Source organism: Neodiprion virginianus, chromosome 6 (assembly GCF_021901495.1).
Source record: "Neodiprion virginianus isolate iyNeoVirg1 chromosome 6, iyNeoVirg1.1, whole genome shotgun sequence".
Lineage (NCBI taxonomy): Eukaryota > Metazoa > Arthropoda > Insecta > Hymenoptera > Diprionidae > Neodiprion > Neodiprion virginianus.
Window position 1 is genome coordinate 15772208 of NC_060882.1, and position 25469 is coordinate 15797676.

At 40.7% G+C, this 25469-nt stretch overlaps 1 protein-coding gene across 1 annotated transcript; it reads left to right on the plus strand.

The window, feature by feature from the left end:
• The first annotated feature begins 6434 nt into the window (after positions 1 to 6434).
• LOC124307963 (THAP domain-containing protein 1-like) lies at positions 6435 to 17714 on the plus strand. Its single transcript, XM_046770213.1, has 6 exons — positions 6435 to 6440; positions 16451 to 16693; positions 16761 to 16936; positions 17140 to 17286; positions 17380 to 17502; positions 17590 to 17714. The coding sequence occupies exons 2-6, from the start codon at positions 16497 to 16499 to the stop codon at positions 17712 to 17714; spliced, it is 768 nt and encodes a 255-aa protein (XP_046626169.1). The 5' UTR covers positions 6435 to 6440; positions 16451 to 16496.
• The last annotated feature ends 7755 nt before the right edge of the window (positions 17715 to 25469 follow it).

The window sequence follows — 25469 nt, forward strand, 5'->3', positions numbered from 1 at the left end:
AGATTGCAAAATGGATTCGACTCGGAACCCAAAATATCAGGCTTTTGAATAAAATCTTACGCAACAACGCCTCAACGATCGGGGAGAAGACAAGAATTTTGACTACAATTGGAATTCTGAAATCGTTGACAGTCAAATTTCAACAATTGCAGAAAGTGGGTGACGGATTACGAAGCCGACGAAGAAGCGATCGAGTACGGTGGGAAGATTTGGAATCAGCTTTCGAGGAGAGAATTCGAACTGGATCCATCGTCAATTTGAAGCATAAAGATGTGGAGAGATTTCTAGAAGACGCAAAGGTACTAGCTGTGACGAGGCTGAAAAACGCTCTGAAGAAAGACAGGAGCTTGAAAGCCAACGTTATCCTGGCTTGTAAATTTGAACTTAGAAAAGTTGATCGCACGGTGGAAGAGATCAAATTTTTTAATACGAGAAATGAAATCATCCTCCAGACAACGGATATCAGCGAATGGTTCATCGAAAACGCGACGGAGCGTTTGTTGAAAAAGGTGGAAGATTTCCAGGAAAAGGATTCAGGCTGGTCGCTGACCGAAATAATCAATTTGACTGTGAATATCAACCAGTACGTGCCACTACGAGGCGGTGTCTTCACATACACCCCGTTACCTAAGCATATCAGTGATAGGAAGGCTGTCGTCAACATCCGTAACAGCGACTCGTATTGCTTCCTCTGGTCGGTCACCGCAGCTCTGTTCCCAGCCGACAACAACCATCCTAACGCAACCAGCTCGTACCCACATTTCAGCTCAGTGCTACAATACGACGGTTTGCATTTTCCAATGTCTCTAGACAAAAACACCATTTCAAAATTTGAGAAGCTCAACGGTCTTTCAATTAACGTTTACGGTATAGACCAAGGTGATCGGAAAAAAAGTGAAATAGTACCGATTCACCTGAGTCAGAATGAGTCTGACAAACCTATGATTCATCTTTTGGCGATCGAAACTGAAATCCCTGGTGATGATGATGATGATGATATGGAAAATTATGAAAAAAATAGAATCTTTCATTTTGCATGGATTCGAAATTTATCGCGGTTGACAAGATCTCAAATTTCCAAGCATAAATGTCATACTTGGTTGTGCGATAGGTGTCTGTCTCATTTTAATTTCGAAAGATGTTTGTTGAAGCACCGAGCTGATTGCATGAATTTAAACAAAACCAAAGTTATTCTACCTACAGATGAGGAAAAAATACTCAAATTCAAAAATTTCAAGCACAAAGAAACCGTTCCATTCTGTATTTACGCGGATCTCGAATGTTTACTGCAACCCACACATGAAAGTTTTGGGGAAAATAGAATAATTTATCAGAAGCATCTTTCGTATAGTATAGCTTACTATCTGCATTGCGCGTTTGACGATTCGCTTTCAAAATTCAAAATTAATCGTGGAGAGACTTGCGTTCAATGGTTTGTGAACGAGTTAGCGGAATTGGCACATTCGTTGGAAGTTTATTTCAAGACTGTTGTACCGATGGAATCACTAAATTTCAATCAAATCAACGAATTTTATTCAACGACAGTGTGTCACATTTGTGAAAAACCGTTTACACTCGCAGACGTGAAACATCGTGATCACTGCCATTTCACGGGAAAGTACCGTGGTGCTGCTCACCGAGGTTGCAATCTAAATTACCAAAATTCGCACATTATCCCAGTGATATTCCACAATCTGTCGGGTTACGATTCACATTTCCTGATCAAAGCACTGGCCACATCGTTCGAGGGCACAACTAAGCTTCTACCCGTAAACAAAGAAAAGTACATTTCATTTACAAAATTCGTTAAGGGGACGGATATAAAGTTTAGATTCGTAGATTCGTACCGTTTCATGCCCAGTAGTCTTGAGAAATTAGCAACGTATCTCGGTGATGATCAGAAATCAATCACACGAAAATTTTATCATAGCTCAGATAAATTTCATTTATTGACCAGAAAAGGAGTGTTCCCGTACGAATACATAGACAGTTGGGAGAAGCTCGAGGACACACGGTTACCATCCAAACAACAATTTTACTCAAAATTAAATGATCGGGATATATCAGACGACGACTATGCACATGCATGTAAAGTTTGGCAAACTTTTAACGTTCAAACTTTGGGAGAGTATTCGGACTTGTATTTACAGACGGACGTGTTTTTACTGGCCGACGTTTTTCAAAATTTTCGACAGAGCTGTTGGACGACGTACAAACTGGACCCGTTACATTACTACACAGCGCCCGGTCTGTCGTTTGATGCAATGTTAAAATGTACAGGCATCGGACTCGAGCTTCTCACCGACATAGACATGGTTATGTTTATCGAAAAGGGTATTCGTGGTGGTGTGTCACAGTGTTCGAACAGATACGCAAAGGCCAACAATGGATATATGGGAGAGGAATTCGATCCTGAGATCGAAGAATCTTATCTCATGTACTTTGACGTTAATAATTTGTACGGTGCTGCTATGAGCTTTGCTCTGCCATACAGTTCCTTCGAATGGTTATCAGACTTCGGACAATGCGACGTTCTTACCATCTCGGACGACGCGGAGTTTGGTTACATACTGGAGGTTGATTTGGAATATCCTGAGGAACTGCATGAAATTCATAAAGATTTACCACTGTGTCCGGAGCACTACATACCTCCGATCTCGAATAGTAAGCAACCGAAATTGACGCCCACGCTATTTTCCAAGAAAAACTACGTTGTTCACTACCGCGTTTTGAAACAATGCTTACAATTAGGCTTAAAATTACTCAAAATTCATAGAGTTCTCAAATTCAGGCAAACCCGGTGGCTCAAAAAATATATAGATTTGAATACCGATTTGCGAAAAAAATCTGACAACGAATTTGAGAAAAATCTTTACAAGCTAATGAACAACGCAGTTTTTGGCAAAACTATGGAAAATGTTAGGAAGTATAGAGATGTCAGGCTGATCACGAAATGGGATGGAAGATACGGTGCTAGAGCTACCATAGTCAAACCCAATTTTCACAGCTGCACCGTTTTCGACAAAGATATAATTATCGTTGAAATGAGTAAGACGAAAGTCAAGTTGAATAAACCATTGTACGCAGGTTTCTCCATCATGGATCTGGCTAAAACATATATCTACGATTTTCATTACAATTACATTAAGCAGAAATTCGGCAACCGAGCAAAATTAATGTACACGGATACCGACAGTTTGATTTACAATTTTACCGTCCCCGACATATACGAACACATTAAGGAGGACTTGCACAAATTCGATACTTCTGATTATCCGCTCGACAACGTTTACGGAATACCTCGAGCAAACAAAAAAGTTCTCGGCTTGATGAAAGACGAGAATAACGGGAAAATCATGCTCGAATTTGTAGGATTAAGAGCTAAGTTGTACGCATTCCGAGTCTTGGGAGATGAAAAAGACAACAAACGTGCCAAAGGTGTTAGAGGATCAGCGTTAAGAAAAATAACCTTCAACGATTATTTGGACTGTGCGTTGAAACGTGAAAATCTATCCTCAAATCAGCATTTGATATTGAGTCGAAAGCACGAGGTATACACCGTAGAACAGCAGAAAGTAGCACTGAGCTGGAATGACGACAAGCGGATCGTGTTTCAAAATACAACCGACACGCTTCCGTGGGGCTACAAGCCTACACCTTAGCTTTGTAATTTATAACTGTACCATGTCTGTCTATTGTCTAAAAAAAAAGACGCATACTTGTTGTGTGTCGGATATAAAATAAAGAGGGACATACGTTTTTACAAAAAATTCATTTATTCAAAAGTTACATGTCCGATTCGTTTATCCAACTGTTGTGTGTATTGTCAAAACCTAACCATTTAACGTATATTTTTCTTCCACGCTTCTTGAGCACCTTCTCCACCAGATAGATATCCGGATGCTTAACCTTGAGGAGCTCTTGTTCGTAGAAACCACCAGCGATGGGTTGATCTCGGTAGTCTTTGAGCTTGTACGTCACAGGATGAGTATTTTCCACTCGACTTATCGTGAATATTTCAGTCGTCCAATTGGGAGTGTAACCTTTCTCGAAGACATTTTTGAATTTGCTGATTCGAACTTTATCGCCAGATTTGAATTTTGCCGATATGGTAGGTATCGCTCAAAGCCCTCCGTACGCCTGACGTAATAACAGCCTCTCGTTTGCAACGGTGACATCCGACGGTTTCACTCTTATGGTTCGGTGTTTGACGTTGTTGTAAGCCGAAACCAAATCGGATAAGATATCGAGCCACTTGTAGCTTCCTTGCATGCTGAACCGTGTCCACATTTTACCTTTCAGCGTGCGATTGAAACGTTCACAGATCGAAGCCTTCAAATTACTGTACGTGGAGTAAAGTTTGATTCCGTAGCGTGTCATAAGCGATTCGAATTTCGAGTTGTAAAATTCCGTTCCTCTGTCGACGTGTAAATTTTTCGATACCCGTCCTTGGACAAGCACAGATTCCATTACCTTCGTAACATCATCTCCAGACTTGCTCTTTATCGGTATAGCCCCCGCATACTTTGAAAAGATATCAATGACTGTGAGCATGTACTTGTAACCTTTGTTTTGTCCAGCGTACGACGTCATATCAACAAGATCCGCCTGCCAGGTCTCGTCGATGCCGCGCACGTCTACACGTCGACGCGGGTAATTCCGGCGTGCAGGCTTATGCAGTTCCGTCACCAGTGCTTGCTTTTTCTCGTTCATATTCCAACGCTATTAGTCTGGTGTCCAATTTGGAAATGATTTCCGCGTTTCGAATCGACAAGTCTCTGTCTGTTTTAAAGTCTGTGTAGAAGGTATCCAAGGCTTTCTTCGCGGTGATCTCCAAAGCTTTGATCATTTGATCGAGGTTGTCGATTTGTTTTTGCAGCACGCTGAATTTTCGTCTCAAGGTTTTTAAAGTTACAGCATTGTTCGGCTGTGCGGGATCTGCGACGTTGCACAGTCTCTTGTTCCGCATATCGTCATGCCCGTCCGCTGTTATTTGAAACCCGACACCCGGAGGACCGCGAGTGCTCGCGGTCGTGTTTTTATTCAGCTGACGTCCAAACACGTCGACGCTCATCTCGGTAATGAATGCAAAAATGACGGGAGCTGCTTAATAAATGATTCCTGCTTCGCGTAGCTCTTCGATAATGGAGATTATTTCGTTATTGTGACTCGGATTTCCCGCTGCCTGAGATGCCAGGAGTAAACGAAGACGCTCCACTAACTCGTTTGTATCATCCCAGAAGACGTATTCCGTTTCAACACCTTGTCGAGTGATCATAGCTTGCGGAAGTAGACCTTTACCCTTTCGGCGAGGTGATGGGGAATAATCCATTATTTCGGCAATGACATTTCTTAATTTGTAACTGTTATCGTTTCGAACAGCCCCATCGGATGAGGAATACTTCTTATGCGCGTTCGTTGCGAGGATTATGTTTTTAAAATTTTCCCGATCTCCGGCGCTCACATAAGAACCGTCAGGCTTCTTTTTGAACAAAAGTTCCAGCAAACCCTTCGTTTTCGGGTAACGCGTGTCGCCAATACGAACGTAGTCACTGTCAAAAGATATCAACGAATCACCAATCATTAGTCCGTTTGAGAGGTTGCGTACACCGTACACGTTGTCCAATTCGCCTTTTGTCTTCGCATCTCTCATCAGTGCAAAATACTCGTCCTCGACCGGTGTTTCTACGACTGTTTCATCCCCCGCCGAAGCAAAGGAGTCGTCCATTTCCGAGACAGTTTCATTTTTCGTTTCATTTTTCATCTCCTTTATTTCTTCTTTAATTTCTTCCACCTCTTGTTTGACAGGTTTGGTATCTTTTGTAACATTCACCAGTTCTTGCAACGGAGTCACTACTGGTTTGAAAACGTCACTCAATTTCTGAGTCGTAGATTTCCTGCCCGACTTGAGCAATCTGTGTTTTTGACGGATCGCAGCACTTGCTTGAGCGATCTGATGTAGGACATCTTTTTGCTTGGAAATTTCAGAGCTCTGCATGTTGACGCAACTGAGTCTGCCACGCTACTGCGTCTCTCGCTCGAAAACGGTAGATTTTATTCCTTTTCCAGGCTAACAAAAGAATCGAATCCCCTCCTGTATCGTCCCTCGTTGAGCTCACTGTCTTTGTCGATCACCAGAAACCCGTACTTCTCACCGTCCCAGCATGCAGAGCACACATTTTTAAACTCTGTGTAAGACATATCGGTGTTCACATGATCGTTGTATACGTGTCTCAGGTTCATATCGTCTTGTTTGAATAACACGAGTAAGTTTACGTTGTCGCGCACGAGATGTTTGGGAATACGCGCGTACGTCTGACAGAGATAGAAACAGTCAACGTCGTGATGTCTACCCATGCAAAAGTAGGCTCTAATATTGTCCTGCTTCTCGCACGCTACATCGTCAAATATGATTATTGAGTTGGGCCGTGCTTCTTCCGGTGGAATCACTTGCTCACGCTCGGTAAACGCAAAATACTCCGTACTCTCAACATGGTCCAGCAATTGCTTCAACAATTGGTATTTAGGTTGGTTGAGAGATTTCGAGTAGATGTAGATATTTTCAAATCTGAGTCCATTGGGATGGGTTATAAGTGTGAGCAACGCATTAGTTTTACCACAATTCGACGGTCCACAGAATATCGCACGTACACTGTTCGGGAGTAATTCACCGTGCCGTTTGTGCTTTTCGACATTTTGCCCCGAAAGTTTGTCAAAATTCATTACGGGAAGCTTGGTAGGTTGTTTCTCAAACCGCATCTCGGACATGACTGATCGGATTTGCTATAAATACCCCGTTTTAAAGCACTTTTCTTCAGTCAACGCACGAACATGATCGCGTACAGAGGTAAACGAAGCAGCAGCAGGCGGCAACATCGTGGCAAGGGTCTGGTGAATGGAATCATCAACAAACTTCCGATCGAGTTGCATGTTCCCGGTTACCAATACTGCGGTCCTGGTACGAAGTTGACGAAAAGACTCGCGAGAGGCGATTCCGGTATCAATCCTCTCGATGCAGCGTGTAAGGAACACGATATAGCGTATTCGAAAAATCGTGAGAACCTTGAGGTTAGAAACGAGGCTGATAGGGTGTTGGCTGAGAAAGCTTGGAAACGGGTTCTCGCAAAGGACGCAAATTTGGGTGAGAAGTCAGCCGCTTGGGCAGTAGCTAATACAATGAAAGTAAAATCAAAACTCGGAATGGGAATGCGAAAGTCAAAAAATGTGACCTTGAGAAAAATTGTAAATGCTGCAAAACGTTCTATGGTTCCAAGCAACGATGCAAAAGTAGCTATCGAATCTGCGCTGAAGGGAGCTGAGAACGCCGTTAAAAAAGCGGGTGGTAAATGTAAAGTGCGAACACCTCGCGTCCTACCGGTACCTTCGAAAGTCGGTAGTTTTCTACCGTTTCTGATTCCTATTTTTGCCGGTCTCAGCGCTAAGGGTGCGTTAGCCGGTGGTGCGGCAGGTATAGCAAAAGCTGTTAACGATGCGAGCGCGGCTAAACGAGAATTGGAGGAAAGCAAACGACACCACAAAACTATGGAAGCTATCGCGTTGGGCTAAGGGCTTCATATGAAACCGTACAAAACAGGTCTTGGTCTCCATCTTTCAAAAAACTAGATGCGACGCTACCACGTCGAGAGTTGACTGATTGGGACTTGTTGAAATATGCAAAAATCTTGAGGGTTCCGCATTTCCGCGGTGTTTTCATGCGAAACGAAATGCCCGCAAACGGTCCACGAAAAAACGAGTCAGCTATAATCAACCTTGACGACAAAGACGGTCCGGGAACACACTGGGTTGCGTACAAGAAACGCAACAATAATATTGATTACTTTGACAGTTTCGGCAACCTTCAACCACACTCAGACCTCATAAAATACCTCGGCGTTGGTAGCGTCAAATACAATCATGAGAGGTACCAGGATTATGATACATTCGAATGCGGACACTTGTGTCTGAAATTTCTAAGTGGCGAGCTATATAAACATGGTGTGTGATTCGTCAAAGTCAGTCTACCACTCGCAGTCATGGATGATTCGTTAACGTTAACGATTTCGGGAACCTCTTCGATACTCGAGGCACAATATTTCCCACCGATCGAACTTGCTCGTGATAAAAGTTATGCTCTTGGCTTGGTAGAATTGTTAACCTTCAATTCGATTCCCAACGTTGATGTCGGTCACAATAAAATTTACGTAGCTGACAAAGTGATCACCATACCTACCGGTAGCTACGAGATCGAGGACATAGAAAAGTATCTTCAAAACGTGCTAAGAAATACAGACATCAGGCTCGCCATCAAATCCAACAATAATACATTACGCAGCGAAATCACATGCAACCACACGATTAACTTTGAGCCGAATGATTCCATTGCTCAACTTTTGGGATTTACACCACGTGTATTGGAGGTTGATAAAACTCACGAATCAGACGTGTCTGTAACTATACTCAAGGTCAACGCGTTGCGAGTCGAGTGTAGCATTACAACGGGCGCCTACGTCAATGGACACAAAGTACACACTATTCACGAGTTTTTCCCGACCGTCCTACCAGGATATAAGATCGTGGAAGTACCGTCGCACGTCATTTACCTTCCGATCACCGTCAAGACCATAGATCACGTTCAGCTCCGGTTAGTGGATCAAGACGGAGACCTGGTTAATTTTCGTGGAGAAGTTATTACTGTGAGACTACACATCAAATCGCAATAAACGATGGGAATTGTATATAACAGACTGTCAAAGAGTAGGTATATCAGTAAGTCGACATGCCCCGATCAAGTCAGTCGTCGATCGATTCCCGAACCGCTAACACCTCGAAACGTGGAGTTCCTGATAGCTCTGGGTCTGAAACTGACACCTTTTGAAAGAGGAATTTCCGACAAATAAAAATCCGATTTTGCTTTTTTTATCATCTGCTACGTACCATGGAGGAGGAAATCTTGAGCATTCAAACACCAGTCGTCTTTGACGAATCCGTTGCGCATTACGAGATTCACGCTCACAAACCTTACGCCTCGTCAACTTTCAACAACAGCGATGAAATTCGAATCACCGTTCAGCATCAGGATTTATGCATATTACCGGGCAAAAGTTCGGTACATATCCACGGACGACTCCTCAAACCTGATGGTACAGCTACCGTGAACACACAGCTCGTAAACAACGCCATCTGTCATCTGTTTGAAGAAATTCGCTACGAAATTAACGCAGTTGAGGTTGATAGAAGCAAGAACGTTGGCTTGACAAGTCTCATGAAGTGTTACGCTTCCCTGCACCCTGGTCAGACTTGGCTGATGGAGAACGCTGGATGGCTCGATGTAGAAGAGAAGAAAAAATTAACCGATGCCGATGGTAACTTTGACGTACTGATACCGCTCAGCATGATATTGGGTTTCGCCGAAGACTACCGCAAGATCGTTGTCAACGCTAAACATGAGTTAATTTTGACGAGATCAAAAACTGACGTCAACGCAATCATGCAGACTCAGGAGGAGGAATTCAAAATCACGATCAATGCAGTGGAATGGCTAATACCGTATTTGAAACTCGCGGATCAGAAAAAAGTTGACCTACTAAATTTCATTCAGAGAGATCCGCCTGTTTCGATGAGCTTCCGCAGTTGGGAATTGTACGAATATCCCTTACTTCCCACAACATCGAAACACGTTTGGACTGTGAAAACTTCCACTCAGCTTGAAAAACCTCGGTACGTCATTTTGAGTTTCCAAACAAGTAGAAAGAACAAGACCGGCAAGAACGCAAGTCATTTCGATCATTGCAATATCACGGACGTCAAGCTATTCTTAAACTCTCAATCTTATCCGTACGGTAACCTGAACCTCAACATGAGTCGTAATCTCTACGCGCTCCTGTACGAGATGTACGCAAACTTCCAAGCTACCTACTACGACAAGAACCCCGAGCCGTTGCTGACAAAGAGTGAATTCCTTCGAGACGTCCCCTTGTTCGTTATCGACTGTTCGAAACAAAACGAATCTTTGAAGTACGGACCCGTCGACATCCGTCTTGAATTTGAAGCTAAAGCCAACTTTCCCGCTGAAACATCGGCGTACTGCTTGATCGTTCACGATCGTATTGTCGAATACAACCCGCTCAGTGGTGGGGTGAAAAAGTTGGTATAAAAGCTGACCCGTTCCCACCATCTCGCACAGTTCAAAGATGGAGCTCATCGTTGACATACAAGGCTTTCGTAGACCTGTCAACAACACCTTCACATTCAAAGAATTGGCTATAATTTCAATCTACTCGGAAGCATCCCCATCAGTGTTTTTCTTCAAGCCACCTTACAAATGGAATTTACTGGACGTCATATACAAAAGCCAAAATTCTTGGCTAGAACGCGATTTTCACGGCTTACGTTGGAGCTGTGGAACCTTACCTTTTGAGGAAGTTGAGCGGACCATTCAAGACAGGCTGTGCAAAGCTCAAACCGTGTACGTAAAAGGAGAAGAAAAACGAGATTGGTTGCTCAAAATCGTTCCGAAAGTTCAAATCATCGATATGTTGGACTTTGACTGCCCGTCGCTTGAAACCCTGCAAAAAACTTCAGCTGTGTCTCTGAGATGCGACCTTCACGCAATACCCAACGCAATCTGTGCAGCACGAAACGTTTGCATACTTCAGAATTGGCTACAAAATCATCGTACTGTCCGGATGGCGAGGCTGTACGATTTGTGTTACTGCGCAGAATCGTCTACAAGAACGGTCCCGCATTACTGGCGAATATATCACCCTGGTCATGATACTGTTGAATAGAATTATTGTACTATTTTTGTGAAGTAATTGTCAACCGTACTCTAAAAATTGTACTCAATAAAACTGTTTTTTAAAGAATATTCATGAAATAATTTTATACCTTCACCTTAGCTCTTAAGAGAGAATTTTTTTCAATACGAAGCTTATGTAAGATTCGACCTTGCTCTCCATCCTTGAGCGAGCCGTACTCAAACCGAGTTATGTTTTGCATTCCTAGAGCGATAGTAACCCAACACCGCAGATCCTTGGCTCTGTACCGCGGCTATCGGCCGACCTTGCACTCCGGTCTGAACCCGTCCAAATTCTCATCGTAGAGTTTACATTACATGACGCAGCTCGAAACCCTCCGTCGTTGCTTAGTGGTGTCCGGAGTAGCATTTTCTTAGGTTTTGAGACTTAATTCTAGATACAATTACAAGGTACGTAGGATTAAAGGTATACAAGACGGATAAATGAAAAAATATTCATAATTTAAATCTTTTTTTTTTTGTTTATTGAACGTAAGACTCACACAGAACATTGGATATCCGAATATTATACGTATACAAATTCAAGTTGACCGTACGGTCCGCCAAGATAGCGTAGATGCAACCGAATCTCCTTACTGGCTGTCGTCACCTTCTGGAACAAATCTTCATTTTCGTGGAGGGCCTTGGTCAGTCGGTTGGGCAGAAAAATCGTGAAAGCGTCATCCAAGTCCAGAACGATTTTGTCTCCTTTCGTTTTAACCCGACGAACGCCACTGACCCGGTATTCGAAGTAGACTTCGAGGTCCGAGAGCTTTTTCAACGGCAGAAATGTCTCCAGGCGAGCGACTTCGTTCAATTTTGAAAAGTCCATGATCGTTACGGTCCAGTTGTAGGTGCTCGAAATCTCTTGTGAGTTGATTGAGGTCGGATCTGATTTTCAGCAGATGTTTTACTTCTCCAATATTCTTGAGGAGCAGTTTTAGTCGTTTCTTCAACTCACGTTGTTCCAGAGCACTTCTCATTTGCAAGAACAGCTTCAGACTGGCGATGAAGTTTTCACTTTTCGCTTATATAACGTTCCCCCACCACACAATTTGATGGAGGGTAAGGAATGTCACGGGGCTGATATCAAAATTTGTGTATGCGCGCGCACCTTTTGGCATTCCAAGAGCGATAGTAACCCGACACCGCAGATCCATGGCTTTGAATGTACCGCGACTATCGGTCGACCTTGGATATCAAACCGACATCCGAGTAAGTGAAAAACAATTCTCGGAACCATTAATTTTGGAATGTCACGTGGTTGATAAGGTGGGAAAGGAATGTGAGGTGGTTGATATCAAACCGACATGCGAATAAGTGAAACACGATTCTCGGAACCATTAATTTTGGAATGTCACGTGGTTGATAAGGTGGTTAGACAAAACAATGCGTTCGACAAGTTTCGACTTGACGGCGAGCGGCATGCGGTCAAAGGATTTCGGTGCGACGTTGAATTTGAGACAAACAATTCTCGGAACCATTAATTTTGGAATGTCACGTGGTTGATAAGGTGGGAAAGGAATGTGAGGTGGTTGATGTTACACGTCAGCAGTCCTACCGTGGGAAAGGAATTCGGAGTGGTTCATGTTACACATCAGCAGTCCTATCGTGGGAGAAGAATGCGGGACGGTAAAAAAGTTCTCGCCCCCGCTGCGCCCTCTACCGTTGGCAGGCGAGCACTACAGACCTTCGGTCGGTAAGATTGTCGGTAAAACAGCACGATTTTGACCCTCGATCGATACAACTGTCGGTAAGGTTGCACGGGGTCGGTAAGATTGTCGGTAAAACAGCACGATTTTGACCCTCGATCGATACAACTGTCGATAAGGTTGCACGGTTTTGACCTTCGGTACGGCAGACTGTGACGTCATCGCGGAAAAGGGTTTGAGTCTGGGGAGAATGTATAGGCGGACTGGTCGGCTTGGTCGGTAAGTGTCAGTAACAGGAATCTGCGTGTAGAACCCCCCTTGTATTGCTACTAATGAATTTGATTTGGGTTTATTCAAGGTGCCATAGAAATCGAACTATATACAGAGTTGTTGTGGAACAAGAGTAACTGACGACACTCATATCACGACTGACCTAATTCCTCAGCTCATTCTTACACCTCTATAACACACTCACACACATACATGCATACATTATACAAAGCATAATATCGCTTGTAACATGAGGATTCTATGCTTACGACGAATTTCATTACTCGCTTGAGCAATATGACGCAAGACTTCATTTTTGCCATAATTAGCTCTGCAACGCTACTGATTCGTTTCCTTCGATGATCGTCTATTTTATTCTTTTGTCATGTTTATGAAATTGTCAAATCCCTTCACATACCGACCATGATTGAGCTCTATCTTTATCGATCACTACGAACCTATATTTGCCACCGTGCCAGCATGCCGTACACAAGTCTTTAAAACTATGTATCCCTGCTAAAAAATCCGTCAGAAATTGTCGGATTTGTATCGGATTCGACACAGATCAGACACAATTTCCGAAGTGATCCGGACAGCGCTAGACAAGGATAGAAGATCGTGTACGGATCACTGATATATATATACACTGGATTGGATTGAGCGTGGTGCCGTCACGCCAATTGAACGGTAGCCATTTTGTACAGATTCTTGTCACTTCAGATATATATGTATAAATATATACGTGATATATGTATGTGTGTTTAATCGATTGTGATGGAAAATTACAGTAACAATTATTGAGTTAACAATGAGTACCTGCGTTTTTTGCAAAACAAAGCAATCAAAATATTGTGGGAGATCATTTCACAAGTGAGTATACAACGCTGAAGCGTTCTGCAAATGATAACTTGCAGAGGTTATGTCAGCTGTAACCATTATTTTTCATACAGTAATAAAGTTGAGGGTAAAACGATATAACGATAATTGGTTACCCTACGGCGCAGTCACTAACCTGAATAATTAGATAGAGAGAGAGATACTAAGGGAGAAAGATATGATTGTTGGGCGCCAGACGCACATGCGTCAAAAATAGATAATTAGAGAAAAAGACAAAGATAAAGGTAAAGGTAATAGATAAAGGTAAGGTCAGGTTCTACGACGGTTTTGCACAGTTCGCTCAGAGAGACAAGATAATGGTAGAGGGGCGGAGTCGAATCCAATAGATAAAATAAGAAACAGGTTAAGCAGGAATAATATCAAATATATTAAGCAAGAAGCGATAAGTTTAATGACAAGCAAGCAGCTGAAGAGATTGAGATACAATTACGATAAATGCGATAATTAACAATATTTACAGCCAGAGAAAGGTTAAGCGAGAGAGTTAACAATTAACGGAGCGTTTTCCGAATAAGCGGGAAATATGCGCAAGCTCGCGATACTAACGGTAATGATTAACACGGTTTTATGATAGATAGGCAGAACAGAAAAAGATATACTGTACTTAAATTAAGCGGTAAGCAAATAAATCATAAAATATGAGAAACGATTATAAACACATGCGAAATACAACAATTGTAATAGTTATCACCTTACCAGAATGATCAGAAATAGGCAGACAGGGAATTATGAATTACAAGGTAAATTCAAGCGACAGGTCAAATAGGAAATTATCATAAGATATAGGTACTAAAAGATAATACGTAGTCTCTAGTTTGCGGTAAGTGCGAGAGAAAGAGAGATAATCTTCGGTACGATAAAAGATAATTCAAGATAAGGCAAGCAATATTCAAGATAATTAATATGCAACGTACGGCAAATCAAATAGACTACGGACAACTACGATCAGCGATATTAGCGAAGAAAATAGTGAAAAAGATGTTATGCGATACGGCACAATACTCCAATGTCAAATGAACGACGAGCGGGACCGCGCAGCGATATAAGATCGCTCCCGCGGTACACTCACTAAGATACGATAATCAACGATAATAGGTAAAGAGACAGATAGAAACTAATCAGAGAAAATATAACAAAATAGCAATGCTCAGTAGCTAAGATAAAAATTGATCCTTCAACGGAACGCGCTGCTAGACAGCGATATTAGACATTCAAATATTCCAGAAGAGAAAGATAATAAAATAAACAATAGTCACTACAATGCGTAAGTAATAGTCAACCAGTCGCGAAGTTACTTGCAATAAGACAGAGAAAGGGACAAGATAAGAGATAAGAGAGAATAAGGTCCGAGCCCAGGTGGCTCAAGCAGACCAACTGCAAGGTAAAGAGAGAAAGAGATAAAGGTAAAGGTACGATATATTGCAAGTAATCTCGTGGCTTCACAAAATAGAAAAGGAACCTCACTTACGTAAAAGAAGATATAACAGGTGCGAGAGAATGCGATAAGGTACAAAGCGGTACGACGAACTTTGGTAGCGATAATAAGAACACGTCTGTTAGTATCAGTAACTGAACGTAGAGTGACGAGATGAGCGATGATCCTGATTTTCGTCGAGCTGCTGTCACGTGATTCTTCCTCAAATTTGCGGTATTTTAATTGGACCAGCAGGTCGCGTAGGCCTGGTCCATTGGTAGGCGGCGATAATCCCTCGCCGCTGGTTTTTCTTTTCCCTCGACGACAGGTATCGAGGTATCGGGACGTCGGAAGGTGGTTAGAGATGTTTTCCTTCAGCTATGCGGTATCGTTGGTGAGAGGGGGGGGGTCGTACTGCTCATGTGTTGCGATATTGAGGTGTGCGGCAATATTACGTCACCGGTCCTTTGGACTTGCGATCGACTGTAACTCACTCCTTGCTTTACTGGTACTCCCCGTTGTAGCTATTTCGTCGGCGCTACATCCCGGCCCTCGCTCATCGAAGCCCTCATGCCGGAACGATCTGGTGGTGATGGCCCTCAACCCGGATCCCCACACTAGATCCACCAGATCCACGTGGTCAGCATATCATTAGCCTATTCCACGCCGCAGTCCTTCGATAAGACGGTTCGTGAAGAGAAAACCGTCTTCTATTGGATAGTCAACGACTTAGTAGATGTTAGGGTCGGTTCAGCTCCAGGCTGATAAGTATCGTCGACGGGAGGCTTTGTTGTGTTTTTGACGCACAGCCCTGTACGCCGTCTAACGATGCATCCGAGCGGTAGAAGCATTCGTTCGTGGTTCGGCTCCTGGCCGATAAGTCTCAAATAGTTGGAGGTGCTGTTTGTGCATCACGCATGACCCTGTTCGACAACTAGATAGGCATCCATCGGGAGTGGTTTCAGCGGTATTCGTTCGTCTGTAGTCGGTGGTGGTCGATGTTGAGCTGGTACGTGACCCCTGTCAGGCAGTGTCCTGGTATCTTGACGCGAAGGTCTCGTGGATGGTTCTCGAAGAGCATTACAGAATTAGAAAATAGCATACAATTAGCCTAGTAAAGAGAAATCAACTTAAAGATAATTAGTCGTTCATTTTTGGAGTATTGGCCTCAGACGTGCTTTCGTTATTTTTAGCGATATCTGCACCTAGGGGAATGCGATAATTGAACAAAGTGACGGGGTACGAAATACCACGTCACACAGCATACGAAGTATTTACTAATTATATTTAACGAGTATTATAACGTACGAATCGTGTCAGTAAAAATTCACAATATTTGAATTATGAACCGATCTTATTATAATTGAAATTGAAAACTCGGGTATTATTGACTCAGGGATTAAATTATAATTCGATGTGTAGATTTCCCGTGAAAGAGGTGTTCCGCCTTCAGCAGTGGTTAAAAGAAATGAAGAGGAAGGACTGGAAGCCAAACCGAAATAGCACATTGTGTTCAGCTCATTTTACAAATGACTGCTTTGATAGGACAGGATTCCTAATTACATTGAAAAAGAACAGTGTACCAACTATATTTGACAACCCAAAATCAGAGTGTTCATCTTGTCACCGATTAAGGGAATATGGACGTGGCTATTCATTCTTCAAGTAAGTACCGTTACTCAATGCAACATAACGTGTGAATTAATGAATTTAAACTTTGCTTGTTATGTAGGTTCCCATTGGACGAACCTGATATTATGAAGCAGTGGATCGCAAATATAAACATTGGACCGTGGTCTCCATCAAGTGATAGCTTTCTGTGTTCCGACCACTTTGAACCCTCTTGCTTTCAGAAGAAAAGCAAAAATTGTATAACTTTACGAAAAGGCAGTATCCCAACGTTATTTGGTAAGATCTGAAACTATTAATCCCTTTTAGGTCAGAGAAAACTCAGTGTGCATAAAGACACGTCGATGTGATGCACTATTGCGTCAATGCCGTCGAAGCGGTTAATTACCTACAGATTATAAAGTGCTCTGTTACAAAAAAATCGTGTGTGACACATTTCTGTGTATTTCCATTGTCGTTATTTATTAGTAACTTATCTGTAGGTGAAAACTTGCAGCAGACCGAATTTCAGAATGAATCCGATCGGCCCACCACAGTGAATGTAACCAAATTACATGATCTTGATGAGCCATTGTCTACCACAGTAAATACAACCGAAGTACATGATGTTAATAGGCTATTGATTTCAGGTAATTGTATTATTCTGAAATGTTGTTAGGTTTACCGATGTTTTTTGTCTTCTGTTCAGTAAAATTGAATCCAAGATTTTATTGTCTCCGTAGATGTAACAGACCAGAATGCCAATGCCATTGTCTCCGTAGATGTAACAGAGCAAAACGCCAACGCCATAGAAACTGATAGTGATCGTCTCAGTTTGAGTACTAACCTCCTCAGCTCAAGTAATAGTATGTGAAAATATTACTTAGTATACCACTTGTTACAGAACTATGGAGGAAATACGAATCTTAATTCAATTCAAAAATTATTTTTAGATGACTCTAGGGATAACCTGAGTACTAAGTTGACACCAACAAGCGTATGCATTGGTGGCATTCAATTCATTCGAAGGCAGTCTCACATGATCATCGCTACACACATAGTCCGAGGACCACTATGAAGAAACTGTTTCAAACCAGGGCCATTCTGCATGTGAAAAAAAAACTTATAAAATCACAAAGAGAATACATAGGTCGCTTAAAAAGACGAGTTACATCTTTGCAAGATATCATTACCGAACTTCGAAATGAAAGGTTGGTATCTGAAAATGCATTGAGTTCCTTCGAATCAATACCGGACGAAGGTGTTTCGGAACTAATTGAACGTGCTGCTAAAAATGGTAAAGTACGTATTACAAGAAAAAAGTATCCGCCTGCACTTCGTTCTTTTGCTTTGACACTCCATTTCTATTCGGCAAAAGCTTATAATTTTGTGAGAAAAAAATTTAATTTAGCTCTGCCTGATCCTCGTGTGTTACGATACTGGTATCAAAGCATTGACTGTGAACCTGGCTTTACGGCAGAAAGTTTTGCTACTTTAAAAATAAGAGTAGAGAGTGAAAGAACTAATAACAAAGACGTATTCTGTGGTCTGATACTCGATGAAATGGGAATAAAAAAAGGAATTCAGCGAAACAGAGATGGGACTGTTAGAGGTCATGTTAATTTTGGTACTACTTTGGAGTCGAATGTTAATCTGATAAAAGAAGCCAAAAATGTCCTTGTTTTGTTGGTAGTTGCTATTAATAATCGTTGGAAATTACCAATTGGATATTTTCTCCTGAATGGTATCGGATCAGAAGCATTGTACACTTTGGTCACTGATGCATTGATAAAATTGCATGAAATTAACGTTCACGTTGTATCCCTAACTTTAGATGGGCCTAGTGAACACTTTGCCTTGGTGCGATTGTTAGGTGCTAATTTCAAAATGTCTGATCCGCAGCCTTCCTTTCCACACCCCATAACTGAACATCGGATACACGTAATTTTTGACGCTTGTCATATGCTTAAGTTGATCAGAAATTGCTTGGGTGACTTTAAAATTCTATACGATGAAGCTGGGAATAAAATCGAGTGGAGATTTATCGCAGAGCTTGCGCATTTACAAGAGATTGAGGGCTTGAGAGCAGGTAACAAATTGCGACTCAGTCATATACAGTACTCTAAAATGAAAATGAAAGTAAGATTAGCTGCTCAAACGTTAAGTCAAAGTGTAGCTGATTCTTTGGAATTTTGTTTACATCTCGGGTTACCCGAATTTGAAGATTGTGAGGCTACTATACAGTTTATACGGTGTGTGGACATACTGTTCGACTTTTTGAACTCTAGAAATCCTTTTGCCAAAGGCTATAAAGCTCCACTTAAGAGAAGCAATGAACATTTATGGCGTCCACGAATTCTGGAAATTCTTCATTACATTTCAAAGGTGAGAGATCCAGAGGGTAAATTGATGCAGGATAGTCGGAGGAAAACAGGGTTTGTAGGAATGTATACAGCAGCTCATTCTGTTATTAGTATCTTTGATACATATGTATCTCCCAAAGATGCACAGATAAACTACCTCCTCACTTACAAGCTTAGTCAGGACCATTTGGAACTTTTCTTTTGCGCGATTAGGGCATGTGGTCGTTGGTGCCCAAATCCAACCTGCTCGCAGTTTGTATCGGCATATAAACGCTTATTGACCCGCCACGAGATCGAGGCTTCAAATGGTAATTCCGCATCTATGGATAATACTGGAATTCTAATAGTTTCTTCGGGTCATAAAAAAAAAAAATTGTCGACCGGTACGATTCACGATTATACGATGAGATGGATGTCATAAGGATATGCAAAAAGTACGACTTACATGATAGTTTAGGGACTGATGAGAACATTGACGATAATTTTTTATATTCTCAGCATATGCTGCCGGAAAACTTGAGCGACTTCTCGGCAAATGCAATTTCATATACTTGCGGTTATGTGGTTAGGAAAATACTGAAGCGCCTAAAGTGTAATGATTGTCGATTGGCTCTCCTATATGATATAACCGAAGATACCAATCAAACTGTGTCCACAAGCTTAAAACTTCTGATCATTAAGAATAGGGGAGGCCTTGCCGTACCGAGCGAATCAGTGATCAACATTGCCTCTGTTGCTGAAAAAATGTTCAGGCATGCTGTAAATTGCAATCAAGATCTCCCTCCAGTAGAGCCTCAGTTTCCAGGTATTTTGTGTTTGCAGATTTTAAAAAGTCTTTTACAGAATCCGTTGGAAAATGTAATATTTAGTGAGCTAGATGCTCACATTTTCGACGATGCGCCAGATGAGCTTTCTAATCACGTATATCAACTCACAAAATCTGTCATCAAAGAGTATATCGAATTACGAATGTTTGCTTTAACCAAGATTGCTACTTTGCGACAAACAGGATTGAATATACGGCATTACACAAATCGGCAACTCGTATGGGCCAATCAATAACCATTTATATCCCCTGACGAGATCCAATATGTCACCTACACATTTGTACCTGATTTGCATGCTCAGATATGTACATCTTTTTTATTTTCTTTTGATTGTGCTTGTAACTTTTTCTTCATGTGAATGGATTGTGGATTGATACTACTAATTATATTACGGTTGTGGTTTATCGCACGCAACTCTATAAAAATCCCTTAACATTTGCAAGGAATGTTTTATTCTCCATATTTTTGAATAAAGTTTTTACTCACCCAATTCGATATAATTTAATTCAAAACTTTTTTCACATGTCTTAAGCTCCACTTTGATGCCAATGGATGGTAAATGGATTCCCCAACGGTTGAATTAGTGTTATACAAATTTTTGAATAATCCGTATGGAATTCAGCCCACCGTAGGATAAAGGACAATGGACGGATACTTCTCAGAATTGAGTACTTCTTTTGAACATAAAGAAAAATCACGCTTAAATACAAGTTTTTCGTCATATTATTTAATGATCTTTTACATCATATAATTGTAAATAATAATATACTTTCGAAAAAATGATTTGTTCTCCATTTAATGTATCAAACATTATTTTACTCGTCAAAAACTTTTTTGTGTGACGAATATATCGTTAGATTTAAATAGCATATATTACGCAGTTCAAATCTAGCGCGCATTCTGTGACAACTTTCTGTACAAGATGGCGGAAATTCAATTGTTCAATTGGACGCACGAGCTTACACGTAGAGTATACGGTAATATCCAATCCAGTGTATATATATATCAGTGGTACGGATCCTAGTCGGGACTGTCATGAACGAAGTCGGTACGCAGCTCGATGACCGAAATTTGTCAAAGTCCAAATTATCGAGTCTGTCGGAACGTGTCCGGTTTCCATTCCCGCGTCCCGAATATTTTCAAGTTTTTAGTCCAGATCGTCGAGTCTGTCGGAACGTGTCTGGTTTCCATTCCCGCGTCTCGATTATTTTCAAGTTTTTAGTCCAGATTGTCGAGTCCGTCGGAACGTGTCCAGTTTCTGTTTCCGCGTCTCGACAACTAAATTTTTTCATATCCGAATTATCGAGTCTGTCGCAACGTATCAGGTGGGTGTAACGTGGATTGAGGGAATCGGTCGTTTATTAACACACATCATTATTAAACGAATCAGATCATACGTTTATTATCGTTATACTAGGCTTGTTACAATAAGTATCGGTGTCATTCATTAAACCTACATATTTCTATGCACAAGAACCAAGTGGTATATTATAATGTGAAGGTAATTAATAGGTTTAGGTAGATAGGTAAGCAGGTAAGTGAAAGCACACAAGGTTAGCGTACGACCACGTTTAATAAGGTATAGTAAGTATGTGCGTTAAGTTACATAGTGTATGTATATATATATGTACATGAGTATCAAGTGTAGTACTATTATATGTATGATACTATATTTTATCCCAACACTCCCTCTAAAATATAAGTTCAATTCTTAATCAACATTTTAACTTTTATATGTAACAGTAAAATGAGATTTTATAAAAATTAACAATAACGAATTAGTAATAATATTAACAAAATTTAACCAGTCTGATTTTAAGTATTTAGTGTCTTTTCAAGTAAACTAAAATCAAAAATAAACTTTCAAGTAATTAATGTGTAATAATAAACACTTTTGAAGTCACTATTTCTTCTTTGTATTTCTTCTTGTTTATTATCCTAGAATTTCTCCTTCCAACCCAGAATTGATGACGCAGAACTGATGTTTAGGTAATTCTAATGACTTGGTCAGGTAATCAGCGACCATGTCTTCAGAATTTACATGCTGGATCTCAACAATTTTATCCTTGACCTGTTCTCTTATAAAATGATGTTTTACATCAATGTGCTTTGCGTTTTTCTTGTATGATGCTGTCATGGATAAATCGATAGCACTTCTGTTATCTACCTTCATCTGAACTGGTTTGGCTGCTACTTCAGGATCAAATTCATTAATCAACTGCTTAATCCAAATAGCTTCGCTGCACGCTGCTGACAAGGCTTGGTACTCTGCTTGGCATGTTGATGTGGCCACTGTTTTCTGTTTGCTCGTTGACCAAGAAATAGCTGAGCTGTTATAAAAGAATATGTATCCTGTGATAGACTTTCTGTCTCTTACGTCATTTGCCCAATCTGCATCACAGTATCGAATTATTGAGTCACTCTTGTCGTTTTTAATTACCAATCCTACTTTCTTAGTAGCGTGTAAATATCTTAGTAAGTGTTTTAAGCTTTCTACATGTATGCGTTTTGGATTTTTAGTAAACGAGCTTAAATAACTTGATGCATAGCATATATCTGGTCTTGATGTTTGTCCTAGATATAAAACTGAACCAACTCCCTCAGAATATGGAAAATTTGGCACTTCTGGACTGTTTTCAATTTGTTCTAACTTTAAACTTGTTTCTAAAGGTGTTTTCATTGTACCGCATCCTTCTAAATTAAAGTTAATTATCAAATTCTGAATGTAATTTTCTTGAGTCAATTTGTATCCTTTTTCTTCTTCTAAGTATTCAAATTTGATGTTCAAAAAATGTTTCAATTTTCCCATATCCTTGATCTTCATATTCTTGGTTAATTGATTTACAAAATTGTTCTTTAATTCTTCTGATGAAACTAAGACCATTTGGTCATCCACGTAAATTGCTACGATCAGCCACTCCTTCTTTTCTTTATTTTTATATAGATAAACACAAGGATCCACCTCACTCTGCTTCAGTCCCATCTTGACTAATATATTTGTGAATGTTTCGTGCCATGCCATTGACCCTTGTTTTAAACCGCAGATAGCCTTGTTTAGTTTTAACACTTTATCTTCTTCGCCTGTTTTAACGAATGGTTCAGGCTGCACAGCATAAATTTCTTCTTGTAGTAAGCTTCTTAGAAAAGCTGTTTCTACATCCAGATGATATATAGTGAGATCATATTTTGTAGCTAGCGCTATTAAAAATCTTATTGTTACGTATCTAACTACTGGTGCAAAAGTGTTGAAGTAATCAACGTTGAGCTTTTGCATGAATCCCTTTGCTACTAGCCTTGGCCTGAGTCTAGTTATTTTTCCATTTTCATCTCTTTTTATTTGAAATACCCACCTGAGCTCTATTGGCTCTTTTCCAGGTGGCAAGATGACCAAAGAAAAAGCTTCATTTTCTTCAAAGCATTTCATTTCATTTTCCATTGACTTGTACCATTCTTCTTTTAGTTCTGAGTCCATTGCTTCTTCCCAACTTTTTGGTTCTACAATGTTTTCTTCACTAAACTGATTTTTCTTCTTCCTTTTTGTGCTTGTGACTACGTAGTCCTTAAATTTCTCTGGTAACTTCTTCTCTCTCACTGGCCTTGCCTTGGGTGTTGCTTGCAATTCTGAGACTGTTGCTCCCTCATTGCCATCATCATTTATATTTAAATTTGAAATAGATTCGTCAATTGACATGTTTTCTTCCAGTACCTCTCTATCTCTTTCAGACTCATTGGTGTTGTTCTCGTGCTCTTCATCTATAGGTAAGTACACTGTTTCTTGCTCCTTGTTTTCTTGTTTTTCACTTTGATCAGTTTGTTCATTCTCTCCTTTGAAATACATCTTATTTTCATCGAATACAACTTCTCTGCTAATAGTCATCTTTTTAGTAGTTGGATCTATCAACCTATAACCTTTTTGGTGTTCAGCGTAACCAACGAACATTTTCTTTGTTGACTTTACATCCCATTTCTTTCTTTTTTCTTTAGGAACTAGAGTCATTGCAACACACCCAAACACTTTCAAGTGTCTCAAGTCTGGTTTTCTGCCAGTCCAGACTTCGAATGGTGTTTTGTCATCCAATGACTTCGATGGTGATCTATTGATCAAATAATTCGCTGTGTTCGATGCTTCAGTCCACAACCACTTTGGAGCATTTGCTTCGTGTAAAATTGTTCTTCCTTTTTCAATGATGGTTCTGTTCTTCCTTTCCGCTATACCGTTTTGCTGAGGTGTGTATGGACATGATGATTCCCAGATGATGCCTTTTGTTTTGAGATATGCTTGAACTTTGTCATCCTTGTACTCTAAGGCGTTGTCTGTTCTTGATTTCTTGATTCTTCTGTTTAACTGATTTTTTACTTTTTCAATGTATTCTTGTAAGAACTTGAAATAATCTGACTTGGCCTTGAGAAAATAAACACTTGTAAACCTGCTATGATCATCTGTAAAAGTAAGCATGTATCTCGCACCACCTAGTGAATTTACCTCCATGGGTCCACACATATCTGAGTGAATCAAGTCCAACAGCTCGCCTGCACGTTCACTCTCCTTAGGAAATGGTAATCTTGCGTGTTTGCCTTTTAAACAGCTTTCACATGGTGAGTCATCTGTGCTGTTGACCTCATAGCCTGTAGCTTGCTTGCTAAGTTTTACCATATCTTGCCTATTGAGATGTGCCAGCCTTCTGTGCCATAGTTTTACAACGTGTACTGGAGTTTTCCTTTCTGCTCTTGCAATGTTAGCACTTTCAGTGTCACTTCTTATGATCTTCCACATGGATCCTACTTTTATAGCTGTAGCTATTACTTTCTTTGTTTTCTTGTTGATGATATCACACTTGTCTTCATCAAACAACGACGAAAATCCAGCAGTGGTGAGTATGTGAACTGAGACTATATTTGATTTTACCGCTGGGACATATAAAACAGTCTGGAGTACTACTCGCTTTTGAACTCCTTTGAATGTGAATGTTATCTCTGCTGTACCTTTACCTGTAGCTTCTATCAAGTCATCATTCGCCATTTTTACTTTTACTGGTTTTATATCTTGGTAATTTTGAAGAATGTTTTTGTTTGCAGTCATGTGTTGTGTTGCTCCAGAGTCTAAGTACCAGTCATCATCATTGTGCTTTATGTTTGAATCATGTGCTACCCAAGCTATCACTTCTTCTTCTGCTTGAGCCAAATTGCTCTTTTCTTCTTTCTTATTCCTGCATTCTTTGGCGTAATGACCATACACGTTACAGTTGAAGCATCTGACTCCTTTCTTTTTGTTCTTGTTAAATTTATTCTTTGGATTGAATTTCTTCTTATGTTTTGCGATGAATACTGACTCTGTGTCTTTGCTTGCACTATTAGTTTTCTTTACATCTTGTGAAATCTTGGCTTCTACTACTTCACCTGTTAGCTTTACTCCTGAGCTTTCTAATCCCATAATCATGGGTTCGTATTTTTCTGGTAGACCTGCTAGTGAGAGTGCTCCGATCCACTCGCTGTCTACTTTGAAGCCTAATTTCTCTAATCTTTGCGCTGTAGAGAATATTTTATGTGTGTAGTCCTCTGTTGTTGAGCAGTTATCTAACTTAATGCTTAACAATTCTCTCAGGAGACCTATTTTCCTGGTCATACCTGCACCTTCATACACAC